Genomic DNA, 15527 nt, shown 5'->3' on the forward strand with positions numbered 1-15527 from the left:
CGAACCCGGGCCGCACGCACGCCAGGCGAGCGCGCTACCGCTTGAGCCACATCCCCAGCCCAACAAAAAGAAATCTTGACCCAAAAATGTAAAACTTACTCAACCAAGACTGTACAGCAAGATTCAAATAAATTACAGTGTCCTTTGGGTTCTCTAACAGTTTTGAATCAAGAACATAGCTTAAATCAAAATGAAACTACTACTAAAAATTCAAATGGCCTTTCAATAAAAGATGTCCCATCATTTGAATTAAATGAAGATCTGATGTCTGAGCCAACATATGATGTCCATATTTCAGAAACTGAGAAACTGACTTCACACTGCCTTGAGTGGGACAGAAAGCTTGAATCGGACATTCCAGATGATGCTGAAGATGTTCTTTGCACAGCAGTTGGTCAAACAAGACTCCTTATTAAGGAAAGAGTCAAACAGTGTGAAGGACTGGAGAATGACTGTGAACATAAACAAGGTGAAATGGAGACTACCTGGGCAGAGCTGGATGCATTTGGGGATATGGTTAGTTTTCAGATGGAAGATGTAAACCAAGAGTTCACCAATCTGACCAAGCTTGAGGAGTCTACATGGCAAAACAATAGCACAAATAAAAAAGTGCTTCAGAAAAAAATCATCTCAAGCATGGCAAGTAAACCAAAATAAGATGATGGTGGAAGGACTGCAGCTAGAAATCCCCTTGCTGCCATAAATAATGCAATGAGGCAAAATTAAGCAGGAAGAACACTCTGAGGCAACAGCCCAATAACATCAAAGGAACTTGTCAAAATAGTGTTGATACTGGTTTTTCAGAGTTGAGAGTCCTGTTAAATCATCCTCAGAACTTTCTTCTGAACGTCTTTCTCAAAGACACAGAACCCCTAAGTCCACTGGATGCCATACCTGAGAGCAAGGCTGACGAAGATCTGCTAGGACAAATGACACCACCGGTGAATCCGGATCCTGGGAGCACCAAAAGTGAACGTGTTGATAAGAAAATTTTGTTTTCAAATATTTCTGAAAGCAGGAATAGCATAGTGGAAGACATTCAGTGTCCTGGATTATAAGGTTTAATTGAAATAAACCATGATGAATACAGAACTAACAAAAAGGAAGAAGTTTCAGATATTGCAGAAAGAATGGAACTAAATTCTTCAATTACCTCACAAGATGTTTCGATGAGAAGCCCTGAAAAAAAACATACCATCACAAAATAACATCTCACAACAAGAAGAAACTAAGTCTTCTCCGTTAGTACTACTTGATAATAAAAGTGTCATTACTGAATGCCACCTTCTTGATTTGCCTAAACGTCAGTAATCAAGTGGAGAGGAGAGAGACATCAAGAACATGCCAGACACTTCTCCTTTGGAGATAATCTAATTACCTTTTCACCTCTAAGGCCCTCAGTGAAGAACAACCAGAAGAGTTTTGAATTTGAAAATAAATCCAAACATTTTCTTTACATTATCAGTGCTGTGAAATATTCTTAGACAATTGGAAGTTCACTTCTATTCAATCCACTTATATATTGTCATATAATGTTTTAATATTCAGTGTTCTTCTAAGTGAATTTTGGATATACTATTTCTCAGGGGAAGTGAGGATATTTTGTCTATTAACCACACAGAATGAAAGGTATGTTTTTGTCTTGTCAAAAAAACCAAAAACCTTTCTTCAGCAAAGATGAAGTCATCTGTAAGTAGTCAGCATTTCCAGAGTACAGAGGCCCTGGCTGAGGCCACAGAAGCAGCCGTGAGTAGACCTTAGTGTTCCTTGCAGGGCCACCCTGGGCTGGGTCCACTGCTGCAAGAGCTCCTGCATGAGACATGGGAGGTGAACCTGGGGCTCCTTCTTGCCCCCTTGGTCTTCCTGGCTTCCTGGAGGCTGCTGGGCTCTCCTGCTGGTGGCCATCCACATCCCTGGCTTCACTCCTCTTTGGCTCTAGTCAGTTCCCATCTTCCTTCTCCACAGAGTTTCAGAACCCAGGAGTGAAACTAAGAGAAACCACCACACAGCAATCAGACTGCTCAGCCACCACAAAAGAAAGCAATCTATTCCCTATGCCACCTTGACTCTCCAAGGTGAGGAGCCCCTGGCTTCAGCCAGGCCTAGCTTCTGGGTTTTTCCTTCCCCTCAGTCTACCCTCGTGAACACTGGTACCTTCTCAAGGCTGGACCGATGTCCCACGCTGATAAATGTCATTCCCAGCTGCTGGCCAATTCGGTAGAGGTCACTCTCCACCTCCTCTGTCAGGGCACTAGTGGCTTCATCAAGCACTGAGGGCACATACGACAGGACAGGACTTTGATCCTCTGCCTCCTCTAACCCACACTCACCCCCAGCTGGGCCCTAGGGGAGGCTGAAAGCTGGTCTGGCTTACAGGAACCCCACCTTGTGGAGAAAATGAGCCAAGGGAGCCGTGGGCTACATCTGAGAATAGAATCTCTCTTTCTTGGAGTAAGCACAGTGTTCCCAAAGACTGCCTAATCCAGGGACGCCCAGTTCCCTAAGGTTGTATCTTTGGAAAAGTCCACACCTGCCACAGGCACAGCTGCGGGGATGCCCACTCATTTGGTGGCAGAGCCAGAGAAGCTATATCACAATCCCTCTCACGGCTGGTTTTTGGGATTCAACTGCTGCTAAAACAGGAAGCTTAAAAGCAGGTATTGTAGCACCCCCAGGGCTGCCCTGAGGTGCCAGCTACTGCTCCTCTTATGCAAGGGACAGAGAGATGCCCAGCCATGCCGAGGTGTGCTGGGTGTACATGAATACAAGCTGCTACCCTTGTGGGCACATAAGTCCCTGTCACAGCAGGGCAGGCCTCACCTGCATACTTTGGCTGCAGGTAGAAGAGCCGGGCAAAGGAGAGCCTTTGCATCTCCCCTGGGGACAGGACATCATACCTAGGAGAGAGAACAAGTGATAATGCTCAAGGAAGGAAGCGACAGCTTGATTTTTGCCATGAATGGGTCTGGGCAAGAAAAGGTTCTCTGTGCAGAGATTGGCCCCAGACAAAGGTGCCACAGCCCTGCTGCCCATACCAGAGGCCCAAACTCTGTTCTCAAGGGCACAGCTTGTGCCTGATGGACCAAACATCTAGCCTTTGGGGTCAGGGGCTATCCCATCCCTTGGCAGTGCCCCCAGGAACTCACTGTCTTCATGAGGGATCTGGCTGAGTGCCCCCCTCCATTCTTACCAGTTCCAATCCACCTGCTGGTCTAGACCCTCTGTTCTTGCCACCAAGCTGGACTGTAAGAGACCCAGAGGGCATGAAGTCCATGAAAGGGCCCATCCGTGCTCCTGTCAGTCTTAGTCCCCACCATATTAACACTTCTGCACACCACAGTACTGTACGGATGCTATCGACTACATTGTTTAGACTTGCTGGAGCATGGTGATGGCAAAAAGCAGACAGACTTGGTCAGTTTTATTGTTTTAAAATTCTTTACAACCCTCTATGGCCTATACCTGATCAATGGCTCCCACTGCCAATTTGTACTCCCACTCTCTGCCCCAGTCATCAGCCAGAGACTTGTGGTCAGTGCTCCCAGGGAGGCTCAGGTCCTCAGGCCCCTGCCCCACTTACCAGGCCTGCCAATTCCAAGAACCTCACAATCCTCTCATCGTCAGTGGAGCCTGCAAAAGAGAGAAGGCTTCCTCAACATGTCAGCTCCTCTGGCTGGCCAGAATAGCTGGGGCACATCATGGGGTGGGGGGTACCCAGAATGCTGGGCTGAGGCACAGGGGATGGGTTATCGCCCTTGATAAGGAAAGGGCCAGCTGAAACAATGACTTCCCTTCCTCCAATGGGTACCCCTCCTCAGGGTGGAGAAGAGAATGTAAGATGAGGGCAAAGTACAGACCCTCAAACAGTAAACAGGTGGAGGAGGGGACCCAACCTGAAACCAGCAGCCTGGCTGAAGCCTCTTCCAATGGGGGCAAGTGAAGTCACAGTCAGGCAGAGCAGGGGCAATTGAGATGGAAGTCATGACCTTAGTAGGTCCAGCTCACCTGAGTCTGGGTAGATTTCCTTCAGGGGATATATCACCTGAAAATAAAACCACACTGGCCTAGGAGGAGGGCTAATGAGACAGAGGTGCACACAACCCCTTCCCTCAGAAACCCCCAGGAACCACCCAGGAAGGCCAGGCTCCGCTTCACCTAAGCAGAGTTGGGACACTCTGGCCAGAGAGTCCTGTGGGAGACAGGGCACAGAGAGTGGGGTAGGGCCACTGCAACCTTCAAAAGTGATTGGCAAGAGTCTGAGTCTCCTGAGGGCTCAATAAACATGTTAACTGGCCAGCGCCCCCGAAGATCTCCCTGTACCCAGGAGTTGTTTTGAGTACATAGAGTGAATCCACAGATGCTGAGTAGAACATTCTTAGAACCCAATTTCTGGGCTTGCCACTTTTGTGTGTAAATGGGAGGGTAGTACTGGGGATGTACCACTGAGCTACATCCCCAGCCCATTTTAATTTTTTGAGACAGGGTCTTGGTAAGTTGGCAAGGCTGGCCGGGAACTTGCAATCCTCCTGCCTCAGCCTCTGGAGTCACTGGGATTATAAGCATGGCCACTTTCTTACCCCACCTTCTGTCCAGTAACTCCCTAGGGCCTGAGACCTGTTGCCCTGCTAGAGATCCCAGCTAAGCAGGTGAGGTGAGGAAAGAGAGCAGGCCTCTGATCAGGCTGACCTGCTCCCGAAGGGTCCCATCAGTGAAGAACGGCTTTTGTGGCAGGAACAGCACCCCATGGGGCCCAAAGTCGGTCAGCATCTGCACGGAGCCTGAAGAGCCCACAGAAGCCTCCATTTTGAGATCTCACAGAGAAGGTAACTGCCTCTCCTGTCTGACTCTCCCCCTCTTTCCCCAGCGAAGAAGGCTGGAGCCCACCACACTGCCCCCTCCCCCAGGGCCAAGGAGGGGTCAGAGGCAGGGAGGGCTGGGCTCTCACCCCGTGTGCTTGCCCAGAGGCCGCCCAGAACCCGCAGCAAGGAGGTCTTGCCCGTGCCCGTATTGCCCGTGATGAGCAGGCTCTGCCCCTCGCAGATCTTCAGGTTCAGGTCCTTGACCAGGGGTATGTCAGAGGAGGGGGCAGAGATGGAGACCCGCTCAAGCAGAAAAGCTGTGTCTGTTGGCTCCGTGGCTGGCCGTCCTGAGGCTCTGGGTACAGAAGAGAGGGGTAGGAGGGTAGGCAGCGTGAGTACTGCGTGGGAGGCGCTGCTTCTCCAGAGACAGCCTTCTGCATTTGGAGTTTTATGTTAACATCTCAACTCCCTGGACCTCAGAACATAACCTCTTATGGAGACAGGCTATTCACAGAGGTGATGGTGGAAGGCTGTTGGGGTGGACTCTAGGGGCAGGACAAGAGAAAAGGCTACATGAGGACAAGCAAGAAGGTGACTGTCTGCAAGCCAAGAGCAGCCAAAAGAAAAACCATCCCTGCTAACACCTTGATCTTGTACTTCCTGGAACTGTGAGAAAATTAATTTCTGATGTTGAAGTCAGTCTCAGTCTGTGGTATCGTATCCTGAGTCCATTAATACAGGAGTGGATGCTGGGGGTACTTACTCAGAGACCCACTGGGCAAAGCCCCAGATGTGACTGATGTTAATCAGTCTCAATGCCCATGAATCATAGATATTCTTCTCAATTGGAAGGCAAAGAAACCAGGTCAGGTGGCTGAGAAGCTTGTTCAGAGTTGCAGAGCTGACTTTGGCTAAATCTAATGTTGGTGGGTCATGGTGTGATCAGAAAACTGATAGTAACATGGGAGTAGTTAATACACAGGAATAGAACTCTGGTTAAGCTCTGGAATTCCTAGCTCTTCGTGGATGCTTGTCTTCCCCACAGAACAGCAACCCAATTTCTACAGTTCCTGTGTCATCCTCCCAGCCTCCAGGCCCACAGTGACATGAAGCTTTGTGTGTGTGTGTGTGTGTGTGTGTGTGTGTATGCCCCAGGGATTGAACTTGAGGGCACCTGACCACTGTACTACACCCCCTGATCTTTTTATTTTCTTATTTTGAGACACTAAGTTGCCCTGGCTTCAAATCTGCAATCTTCCTGCCTTAGCCTCCTGAGCTGGGATTAAAGGCATGAGCTACCAGGCACCCAGCCTAAATAGGTCAACTGTTAAGACATTCATTCTTAAGAAGTGAGAGCTGAACACAGGACCTGTAATTCAGATTGTTCCATTTTTGAAAGCTCACTATGTGACCAGAGTCCAAGCACTTTCTAAGTACTATAAACTCTAATCCTCACAACCAGGCAGGAGGAAGGTTTCATAACTTCGCTATTTAGAGATGAAGAAACTGAGGCCCAGGGGCTGGAGATGTGGCTCAAGCGGTAACACGCTCGCCTGGCATGCGCGGGGCGCTGGGTTCGATCCTCAGCACCACATAAAATAAAATAAAGATGTTGTATCCACCAAAAACTGAAAAATAAATATTAAAAAAAATTCTCTCTCTTTAAAAAAAGGAAAAGAAAAGAAACTGAGGCCCAGAACAGTTAAGTAATCTCCCAAGAAAAGTAGAGATGAAGCAGATCCTGAAGACAGGACAAGGTAAGAAACATTCCTGATTTCCAAAGATAGGAGAAGGAAGACATCTCTGGATCTGCACGAAGCACAGAGAACAAAGAAGACACATCCTGCAGAAAAGGGCAGGCTGGAGCTCAGCAGGAAGAAGAGGAGGGGGTGATACCATTCAGGTTTTTGTTTTTTTGTTAAGGGGCCCAGGCAGGTGTGAGCACTTTGCTTCCATCAGCTGGGGGATGATGTAAACCCAAACACTGGGTGCCAAACCGTGTGACAGCAATCACAATGTGCTTGGCACCAGATGGAGGTTGCTTCCACTCACCTCACGACTCTGTTGCTACTCAGCTGGGAGGGGTAGGGCACCAGGGTGAACCCAAGCTGGGGATTCACGAGTACTCACTTGTCCAAGTCCCACTCAGTCTCATCCAGGACCTCACAGTCCTGCAACTTCAGGGCCATCTCCATCAGAGCCTCCTGAAGCTCCCCAATCCTGAGCAAGAAGCGAGAACCTGAGGCAGGGTCTGGGGTGCCAGGTGAAGTGACACTGACTCACACTCTCTAGTATATGGGGAGATTTTCTGTTCCCTTTCCCACTTAGCTGCTTCTTCCAACAGCACACACTCAGTTCAGGGTCCAGTGGGGTGGGACGCAGCCTCACCTGTGTGTGTAACCAGCCACGTCTGACAGCGTAGTGGAAAGGTCGATGAGTCGGGTGAAGCAGTTGATGAGGTACATGCACACAAAGGCATTCTGGACAGGATGGAGAGTGGTCAGTGCCAGCCTCAACTCCCAGACCCTGGGCGCAGACCAAAGGATGGGGTGTGCAGTATGAGGGGTCACCAGGAGGGATTCTTACCTTGCTGACCAGAGTGCTCAGCTCTGTAGGGGTCAGGTCTCCATAGACCCCACTGAAAATGGGGATTGCGATGACAACATAACTCAGGATGCTGCCCAGATAGTCAAAGGTGTTGACACCAACTACAGGAGAGAGAAAGTGGGAGACCCATGAGCTACTCAAGTGCTTTGAAGGGGACACAATCCTTGGGATGGGGAGCAGGAAGTCAAGCAGGACCACAATTCCCCTGGATCCTCATTCTCCTGAGGACACCCACGGCAGAGGCAGTGGCTCCCCTGAGTTAATTCCTTCATCAGAACATGTTTCTCAGGACAGGTAAACAAGCACAGAGGTACGGGAAGGGAAGTGGACCATTCCCACCGTATGGTTCCCACCTCCAGGGAACCCTCTGCTTACTGTACAGCCAGAGCTCTTTGGACATCAGCTCCCTCTGGGTCTGAAGGAGTCTCTGCAGCCTGCGGTCTGTCCTCATGTGCTCCACATGCCCAGCTCTGATGAGAAAGGCTGGGATGTCCACAGGGCCTGCAGGGGCACCCCACCCCTCATCACGGCCTCCTTTAGGGACCAAGCCCATCCAAACAATCTTAGCTTCAGACCCTTTCTGTCACTAACAACCATTCATTGCTTGTTCTGCCTCATGATATTGTTTGTGGAAAGAACACACACTCTAGACTTGGCCAGACCTGATTCAAATCCTGGCTCTAGCCAGTTTTTAGGCAGGTGACAGTGGCAGGTTACGTAAGCCTCTAGGACCTTATTTTTTCTCATCTGTCAAATGGAGCTAATAATACCTACATAATAGGTTAGGCTGAGAATTGCGTTTCTGGATATAAAGTAGCAGACATGAGGGGCCCTCAACAAAAGCCGCTGTTATTAACCAAATAAATAAATTGCAGCAGACACTACTCGCCAGGCTCTACGCTAGTCAGCCAGTGCAATGAAGAAGTGGACAAACAGTTCTTGACTTCCATAGGTCCCAGTTCAGAGGTCATGTGGACACACTGCATTGTTTCTGGAGTATGGAGTGTGAGCATGTCTGTCCTCAGGGCTATGGCAATAAACAGACCTGCCCACTAAGGAAGCCTGGGAAAGCGCCTTGGAGCTTACTTGGGGCTTCAAGGATAAGTAGAAATTCTCCAGGCAGAAAAGATGGAGAAGAGGGGGGCACTTCAGATTTTGCATAGAGACGCCACAGAGGAACAATACCTCCAAGAACTGTTTTCCCCAAAGTTGAGCAGAAGCTGAAGAATCTGAAAGCAAACTCGCCACCCATCCAACTCTCCCCACCCCACCACTCAATCTGGCTCAGATTCCTAATACTCTGGGTGTTCCCAAGTAGTGGTAGACGCAAAATACAGCAGAATCTGACAGAAGAACAAAGGACACAGGCCATTAGATCCACCCCAAGTACAGCTAATCCAAAAATTAGCAACTTCTTAACATAAACCTCTGGGCCCTGGACTATCAGTCCAAACACTGATAGTGGCCTTACACAAGGTAGAGCTCAGGGATTGCCCTGGTCCTGGAGGGAAGGGACATTTCACAACACTGCCATCAGGAGACCACATATTCTGGCGGTGTTTGTGGGGAGTAGGTCTCCTGAGAAGTCCCATGCTACAGAGAAAAAGAAACAGTCTTGGATGTCAGGTGCTAGGGAAAAAAGCTAATTCACAACAAGAAAACAGAGGTAGAGGCGATGCATCAGACATCAGCAAGATGGCGACACATCCCCTCATTTTATTCTGTGGCCATTTCAGGTCCCATGTTAGGCACTAAGACTAAAACTAGCTACTATAAGGAGACTCCAGCTAGGAGTCTCCTAGGACCTAAGGGCAAGGCAGAGAAGGGCAGTGAGAGGGTCTCAGGCAAATGTGACAGTGTTCAGTATGAGCTCTGGGGGTGGGAGAGTTATCAATTTCAACTTTCCTTCTTGGGTACTACCTCTGCAAGGTGGAAGGGGAACTCTCTCTACCAGACTCACCTGTAGAAAGCAGCAGGCTCAGCGTTCACCCGAATCTGCATGTGCTTGAACCTAGGCAGACCAAAGGGAGATGTGTACTAACAATGGTGAGCTCTGGATAGAGAGGAAACCCCTCCCTAAGAGCTCTGGCTACCTCAACCAACCCTTCCCTGGTTTGTCTTAGGGGTGGGAAATCCCAAGGCCTGTTGGGGTAGCAAAAGCCATGCAAAGACAGGGCCACCCTCAGCTTTCTAATGAGAGGACAGGACAGGTGCATTCCTGTTCACAATCCCTCCTCTCCATAGGCCCACCCAGGAGGCCAAGAAAATCATAGAGTAAGGGCTGGATCAATTAGATGACAGCCCCAACAGACCTGAGTCATGTTGGTTAGACCAGAAGCACATGAGAAGACCCAGGGAGAATAAGGACTTTGGCGGGCTGGGGATATAGCTCAGTTGGTAGAGTGCTTGCCTCACATGCACAAGGCCCTGGGTTCAATCCTCAGTACCACAAAAAAAAAAAAAAAAAAAGGAGGCAAGCAAGGAATTTGGCAATGGACAACCAGACACTATTCTCAATGCTTCTCATGTATAATCTCTTTATTCCTTAGTAGGCAAACACACATCCCATTCTAATCTGTAGAGATAAGAAAACCAAACATTTGAGATGTTGAAAGCCTTCACCTGAGATCACGCTGCTAGTAACTAGCACAGCTAGGATCTGAACTTCAGCAGTCTTACCCCAGACCCTATCCCTTAACCATCATGCCCAGCCCAGAAACCTCAAGCAAAAGACACACCTAAAATCCCCTTCTAGTTTCTCCTGCTGCACCAGCTTGGCCACAATGGGCCCCATCAAAGTTTTGTTCACCATGGTTCCCAGGATGAAATATCCGAAGATGCTCACAGGCCCAAGCCACCCTGTGCTGAAAGTAGAATGAGAGGGTGAGGGAGGGTGTGGGGCACCTCACGGCCCCACAGGCCTCAGCCTTGCTCCCTGCCCCTTCCTGGATAGTCCCTGTCCAGTCTCAACAGCTCTGTGGACCCTCTCCTCTTATGAGGGGACATCCGATACCTGGTGTGAGCTGTCAGAGTTTCAGGATCACTGTGACACTGAAATATCACTCGGGGTCAAAGAGGATAGAGGCCAGGGCACAACCGCTAGGGAGACTTCTTTGGGTCAGGTGGGGGCAGGGAAGGCAAGACATCTTGGACTCTGACCTGACCTCTGAGAGACAGACTCTGGGGAAACTCTGGGGGAGAAGGGCCTGTACCTCTGGAAGCACTGGTAAGTATAGTAGATGAGCGTGAACGGGGAGATGATCAGCTTGCTGACCATGCTGCTGAGCTGCCGGCAGAATCGCTCCACATCCTGGCTGATGCGCTGGTCCCTGCAGCCAATCACATCAGCTGGGTTCAAGGGCCAAGAAAGCAGGGCACTCTCATTTCTCCTGACTTTGCCTTTCAGTGCCCTCAGCAACGACCCCAGGGAAACATACATCCAGACAAGGCTGGTTTCCTAGAGGGAACTAAACCCTTAGAATTTCTATACACGGTTCTAGGCAGCTGCTTCTTATGGTGCCTCAGTTTACTCCCCAGAGAAGTAGAAATGAAAGGCCCAGCATGCAGGAGCCTCAGCTAGCTCTGTGCACAGCCAAAGGAAAACTTGAGAGTAGAAGAGCTACCTTTCCAGACAATTAGGAAGGTCCCCTTATCTCATCCTCCCTAGTCTCTCTGCAGTTCTGAGCCTGCCCCAGTACAGCGATCTGCCTAGGACAGCCTCTCCAGGGTGGAGTCATCAGGAAGGGGCTAAGTAAGCAGCAAAGGCAGCACCTTCACTGTGAAACACAGCTTGAGCTGAGGAAGGGCCTCCCAGGTAGCCAAGTGCTTGGGGGGGAGGGTGGTGGCGTGAGAGGAGAGTGATAAGGAGAAACCCCATAGATCTCTCTGCACTACCAAGGCTACCCTGACTTCTATTCCCAATGAGAGATGTGACCCTGGGCAAGTCACTTGCAATTCTTGGGACTCAGTTTCCTCACCTATAAAAAAAGAATAGAAGCTGGGAGGTGACAGAATGAGAAACTAAATACTACATCAGACCCAGACAGCAGTAACTTTTTGGGTTTTTTTGTTATTTTGCTGCTAAAAATTCAAAACCTGTTTTTTATTTGTTTGTTTTTTTTAAGCAAGGATGTTTTCTTCACTTGCCTTATTTAGAAGCCCAGGATATGAAATGAACAAAAGGGAGCTGCTCATGCCTCTTTTTGGCTCCCTATTCTCAGCCCTGCAGCCTCTCCGGGGGTTCTCTGCAGAGCACCCTTCCCTACAGCTCTGGGAAGCAACATTGCCTGCTACAGATGACCTCCATGAGGTCTGCAGCCAGATGAACGGGCATGCAAAGGGAACAAGGACCGAGGGGGAAGCCTACGGGTTATCGATGTCATCCCGCAGCACGTTGAGGGTGTAGTACACGCGGGCCCGGAAGTAGAGGCGGTGTAGGTGCTCAGTGAGGTCCTTCCTCCAGCTCACATATAGCAGGTTGCAGGTGAACTGGTCAAAGCTCTTCAGCTGTGCAGTGGGGGAGACAGGAAGAAGGCATGCAAGACTCAGTTCAAAGCTCAGGGCTGGCAGGAGCCTTTGCTAATTAGGCCCAGCCCATTCTGATCACTCAGCACTTTCCTCCTGTAAAGCTTCAAATCATGGGACTCACCCTTCCCTTCACTCATGTGTTTATTCCTTCACCGAATCTTGAAGGACTTACCAAAAGCAAGACCCTCAAGCCTCTTTCTACAATTTACTATCTTACACTGAAAGCATAACAGTTTCTGGAGCTTGGGAACCATATCATCATTTATGCTTTTACTCCTCTGTCCCCAAAGTGTGGAAGAGGGTTCTGGGTGGCCAGTGCTTTTCTAAATGAAGATCCATCAAACGTGGCCAAAGCATAATGGGGGAGGGGGGCTCCCTATAAAACAGCTGGTGCAGCTTGAGAGAACATTAGGTTGAGTCCTGGCAGATACCTGACTCATCATCTGCCATGTGCAAAGCACTTTTGCTGTGCTAAGCACTAGGGAAAGAGGAATGAGCTCACAGCCATCGGGGAGCAGACAATGATAAGGATGTGACAGCAGAGGTCAACTCAAGGAATTAGTTAAGTACAGGAAAAGGGCTGCATTTGATGGAGGAAACATGAAGGAGAAACTTGAGGAGGTTTCAAAAGAGGGGACAATGGAGGTAACTTGAAAAAAATGAGCAGGCCATAGTCAAGTGAACGAGAGAGATGGGGAAAGAAGGCCATTCTGTAAGAAAGCAGCAGGTGCTAAAACTGGAGCTGTGACATATGCCAGGATGAATCACAACCTCAGCAGCCAGAGGAGGAGCAGCAGCTCTAGCTATTGATCCTGGTTTTAAAGTGCTCTGGCTCCCTGAAGCAAGAGTTCTGAGAACTTCAGGGACAATGACTATTTCCACTAAATGGTGAATTCATCCAGAACCTTTCAGCCTAACCTTAGGAGTTTGAAACACCTGAGACATTAGTTCCAAAGGAAGCAACAGTAAGATCAATGCCCTGCAAAGAGTTCTAACTTTCAGGGAAACCTTCAGTTCTAACCTCCAATTCCCAGAAAAAGGAGGAAACACATTGCACATTGATTCCTGTTTCCTGGAGTTGAAGTCCCACTGGGCAATCCACTCACACTAGCCTGGGTGAAAGGAAAACCCTTACTGTGGAGTTGAGAACGATGAGCACGAGAGCCAGAAATGTCAGCGCCTTAAACCCATCCAAGTCTTTGTTTCCCAGGACCCCAAAGTACTGACTGGGGATCAAGCCGACCCGGTAGATTACCAGTTGTTCTGCAAGGAGGAAGAGGAGTCAGAAATTAGTGATGAGGGAAAAGGAGGGAGGCTTGCTGAATCCTTGCTTCATAAACACCCCAGAGAGAAGGAAAGGGACCCAAAACCAGGGCTCTACCCACCTCTTCAAAGTCCAAGTTACTCACTCACCCATTAGGGCCACACACAAAAGAGTCAGGAACATCAAGACATTCTGTGACAACCAAGAAGGAAACAAAACCTTCTGTATCCTTAGGAACCGATGGAGAAAGTGCAGATCTAACTTGGGCCTAAAGAAAAGTCAGGAAGCAGAGAGAAGACCAGAAATTTGTAAGCCTTAGAAAGCAGTTATGAAAGCCAGGCCCACACACCTGTATCCCTGTGGCTTAGGAGGCTGAGGCAGTAGGATCAGAAGTTCCAGGTCAGCCTCAGCAACTTAGAGTCCCTCAGTAACTTAGCAAGGTTGTGTCTCAAAAAATAAAAAGGGCTTGGGATGTGCTCAATCCTCAGAATCAACACAAACAAACAAAGGAGAGGAATAAAGCAGTTATGGAGATAATTACACACTGTTCTGTAGAAAATCCAGGCTATAAAGAAAAAAGTGATGGAATTAACTTTATTAGGACGAATATTTTTGTTCAGTGGAGTACCAGAGACCTTAGTTAAAAAGAATTAGATTAGAAATTTGCAGATGGATTAAAGAGAAATTAAAATTTAAAGCGGTGCCAAGAACTGAGAAAGATCATCCACTCAAATCTGTGCACTTGTGGCTCCCACGCATGCAGTCAGTTGCGAAGGACAGGATACCACAACCAGGGTGCAGCAGGCGGCAAAATGACCCCTGAGGACGGCAGCAAAGGGCAGTAGCCGATGCAAAGCAGCCTAGGATCCGCGCGGAAGGTGGGCGTCCTTTCAAGAGTTGCTCTTTATGCTCAGACGTCACTGGAGCCGGGCTCCAGGAGGACACGGCGCGGAGGCAGGAGCTGCTTCTCCAGTCCTGGGAAGAGGCCCCGCGCTCACCGAGCCCTCCTCGCCAGCACTCTGCTCACCTGGCACCAGCTCTGGGCGCTGGCCCCCGGACCGCCATGGCCCGGGATCCGACAGACAGGGAACCCGGCCACCCCAAGTTGAGCCCTGGGCAGAGTCCGCGGAGCTCGCGGCCAGTCCCGGGGAGGGGCGGGGCCCCAGCGACCACAGAGAGGGTGGTGGATAGAGAGGAAGGCGCCGTGCAACTCGGTCGCTCCCGGAAATGGCCGACTTCTCCGAAAATACCAACGAGTGCCCATCGTCGATTTGGCTGGCCCATTAGCTAGAGCGTCCCCTTCTGGATCTGGGAGATTTCCCCTTGGACAGGAGGTTGCAGGGGATGTAATTATTTTATGACAACTATTTAGATTCTGACTAGATTTTTTTTTTTTAGTTGTAGTTGTACACAATGCCTTTATTTTATTTATTTTTATGTGGTGCTGAGGATCGAACCTAGCACCTCGCATGTTCTAGGCGAGCGCTCTACCACTAAGCCACAACCCCAGACCCCCGTAGTAGATGTTTCATACATTCTCCCAGGGAAGCCGGCGAGATCATTAAAAAAAAAAACATGAATCAGAGCCGGGCGCACGCCTGTAATCCCAGCGACTCGGGAGGCTGAGGCAGGAGGATCTTAAGTTCCAGGCCAGCCTGGGCAATTTAGGGAGACCCTCAGCAACTTAGCAAGGCCCAGTATCAAAATACAAAATAAAGGAGCTGGGGATGTAGCTCAGTTGGTAGAGTGCTTGCCTTGCATGCACAAGGCCCTGTGTTCCATCCCCAGCACCCCCCCCCCCAAAAAAAAAAATTAAAAGGGCGATGCATGGGGCTGGGGATGTGGCTCAAGCGGTAGCGCGCTCGCCTGGCATGCGTGCGGCCCGGGTTCGATCCTCAGCACCACATACAAACAAAGATGTTGTGTCCGCCGAGAACTAAAATAAAAAATAAACAAATTCTCTCTTTCTCTCTCTCTCTCTCTCCCCCTCTCCTCTCTCTTTAAAAAAAAAATGCAAGTCTCTAAAAAAAAAAAAAAAAAAAAAAAAAAAAAAAGGGCGAGGCATGTAGCTTAGTGGTAAAGCAAGCCCGGGGTTCAATCCTCAATGACAATACATAATTAATTAATAGAATAAAAACAGGAATCAGGGGACTGGGGATATAACTCAATGGTGAAGCACTTGCCTAAATGCATAAAGCTCTGGGTTTTACCCCTAGCACCAAAGAGGAAAAAAAAAGTTCTGATTTGGTGTTTAGTGGCTTTACTGTCCCAGGCCCCCTTGACACTGTGTATTTAAACTTAGGAAGTGTTGGGGCCCAAACATGACATTG

The 15527-nt window shown here is 49.1% G+C and overlaps 1 protein-coding gene and 1 pseudogene across 10 annotated transcripts; one reads left to right on the forward strand and one right to left on the reverse strand.

The window, feature by feature from the left end:
- Positions 1–66: 66 nt before the first annotated feature.
- LOC308646514 (disks large-associated protein 5-like) lies at positions 67–760 on the forward strand (annotated as a pseudogene). Its single transcript has one exon. The product of its transcript is annotated as a disks large-associated protein 5-like (transcript).
- Positions 68–14355, reverse strand: ABCD4 (ATP binding cassette subfamily D member 4). 9 transcript variants are annotated; one of them, XM_081289436.1, is made up of 19 exons: positions 14225–14355; positions 13347–13465; positions 13069–13196; positions 11773–11912; positions 10619–10735; positions 10145–10270; positions 9367–9417; positions 7782–7876; positions 7386–7507; positions 7188–7279; positions 6930–7019; positions 4946–5154; positions 4687–4778; positions 4006–4042; positions 3581–3630; positions 3191–3243; positions 2821–2897; positions 2155–2270; positions 69–1988 (listed from the first exon to the last, which is right to left on the reverse strand). In XM_081289436.1, exons 1-19 carry the CDS (start codon positions 14260–14262, stop codon positions 1920–1922), a joined length of 1821 nt encoding a protein of 606 aa, XP_081145562.1. In that variant the 5' UTR covers positions 14263–14355; the 3' UTR covers positions 69–1919. The 9 variants fall into 9 exon arrangements, 8 of the variants coding, with proteins under 8 accessions (XP_081145565.1, XP_081145564.1, XP_081145562.1 ...); XM_081289437.1 differs by lacking the exon at positions 14225–14355 and adding an exon at positions 13983–14216 and having other exon boundaries at positions 70–1988; XM_081289441.1 differs by lacking the exon at positions 13347–13465 and having other exon boundaries at positions 70–1988; positions 14225–14353.
- Between the last annotated feature and the right edge of the window lie 1172 nt (positions 14356–15527).

The sequence above is a fragment of the Spermophilus citellus genome (genome assembly GCF_964194105.1).
Source record: "Spermophilus citellus genome assembly, chromosome: 4".
In the NCBI taxonomy this organism is placed as follows: Eukaryota; Metazoa; Chordata; class Mammalia; order Rodentia; family Sciuridae; genus Spermophilus; species Spermophilus citellus.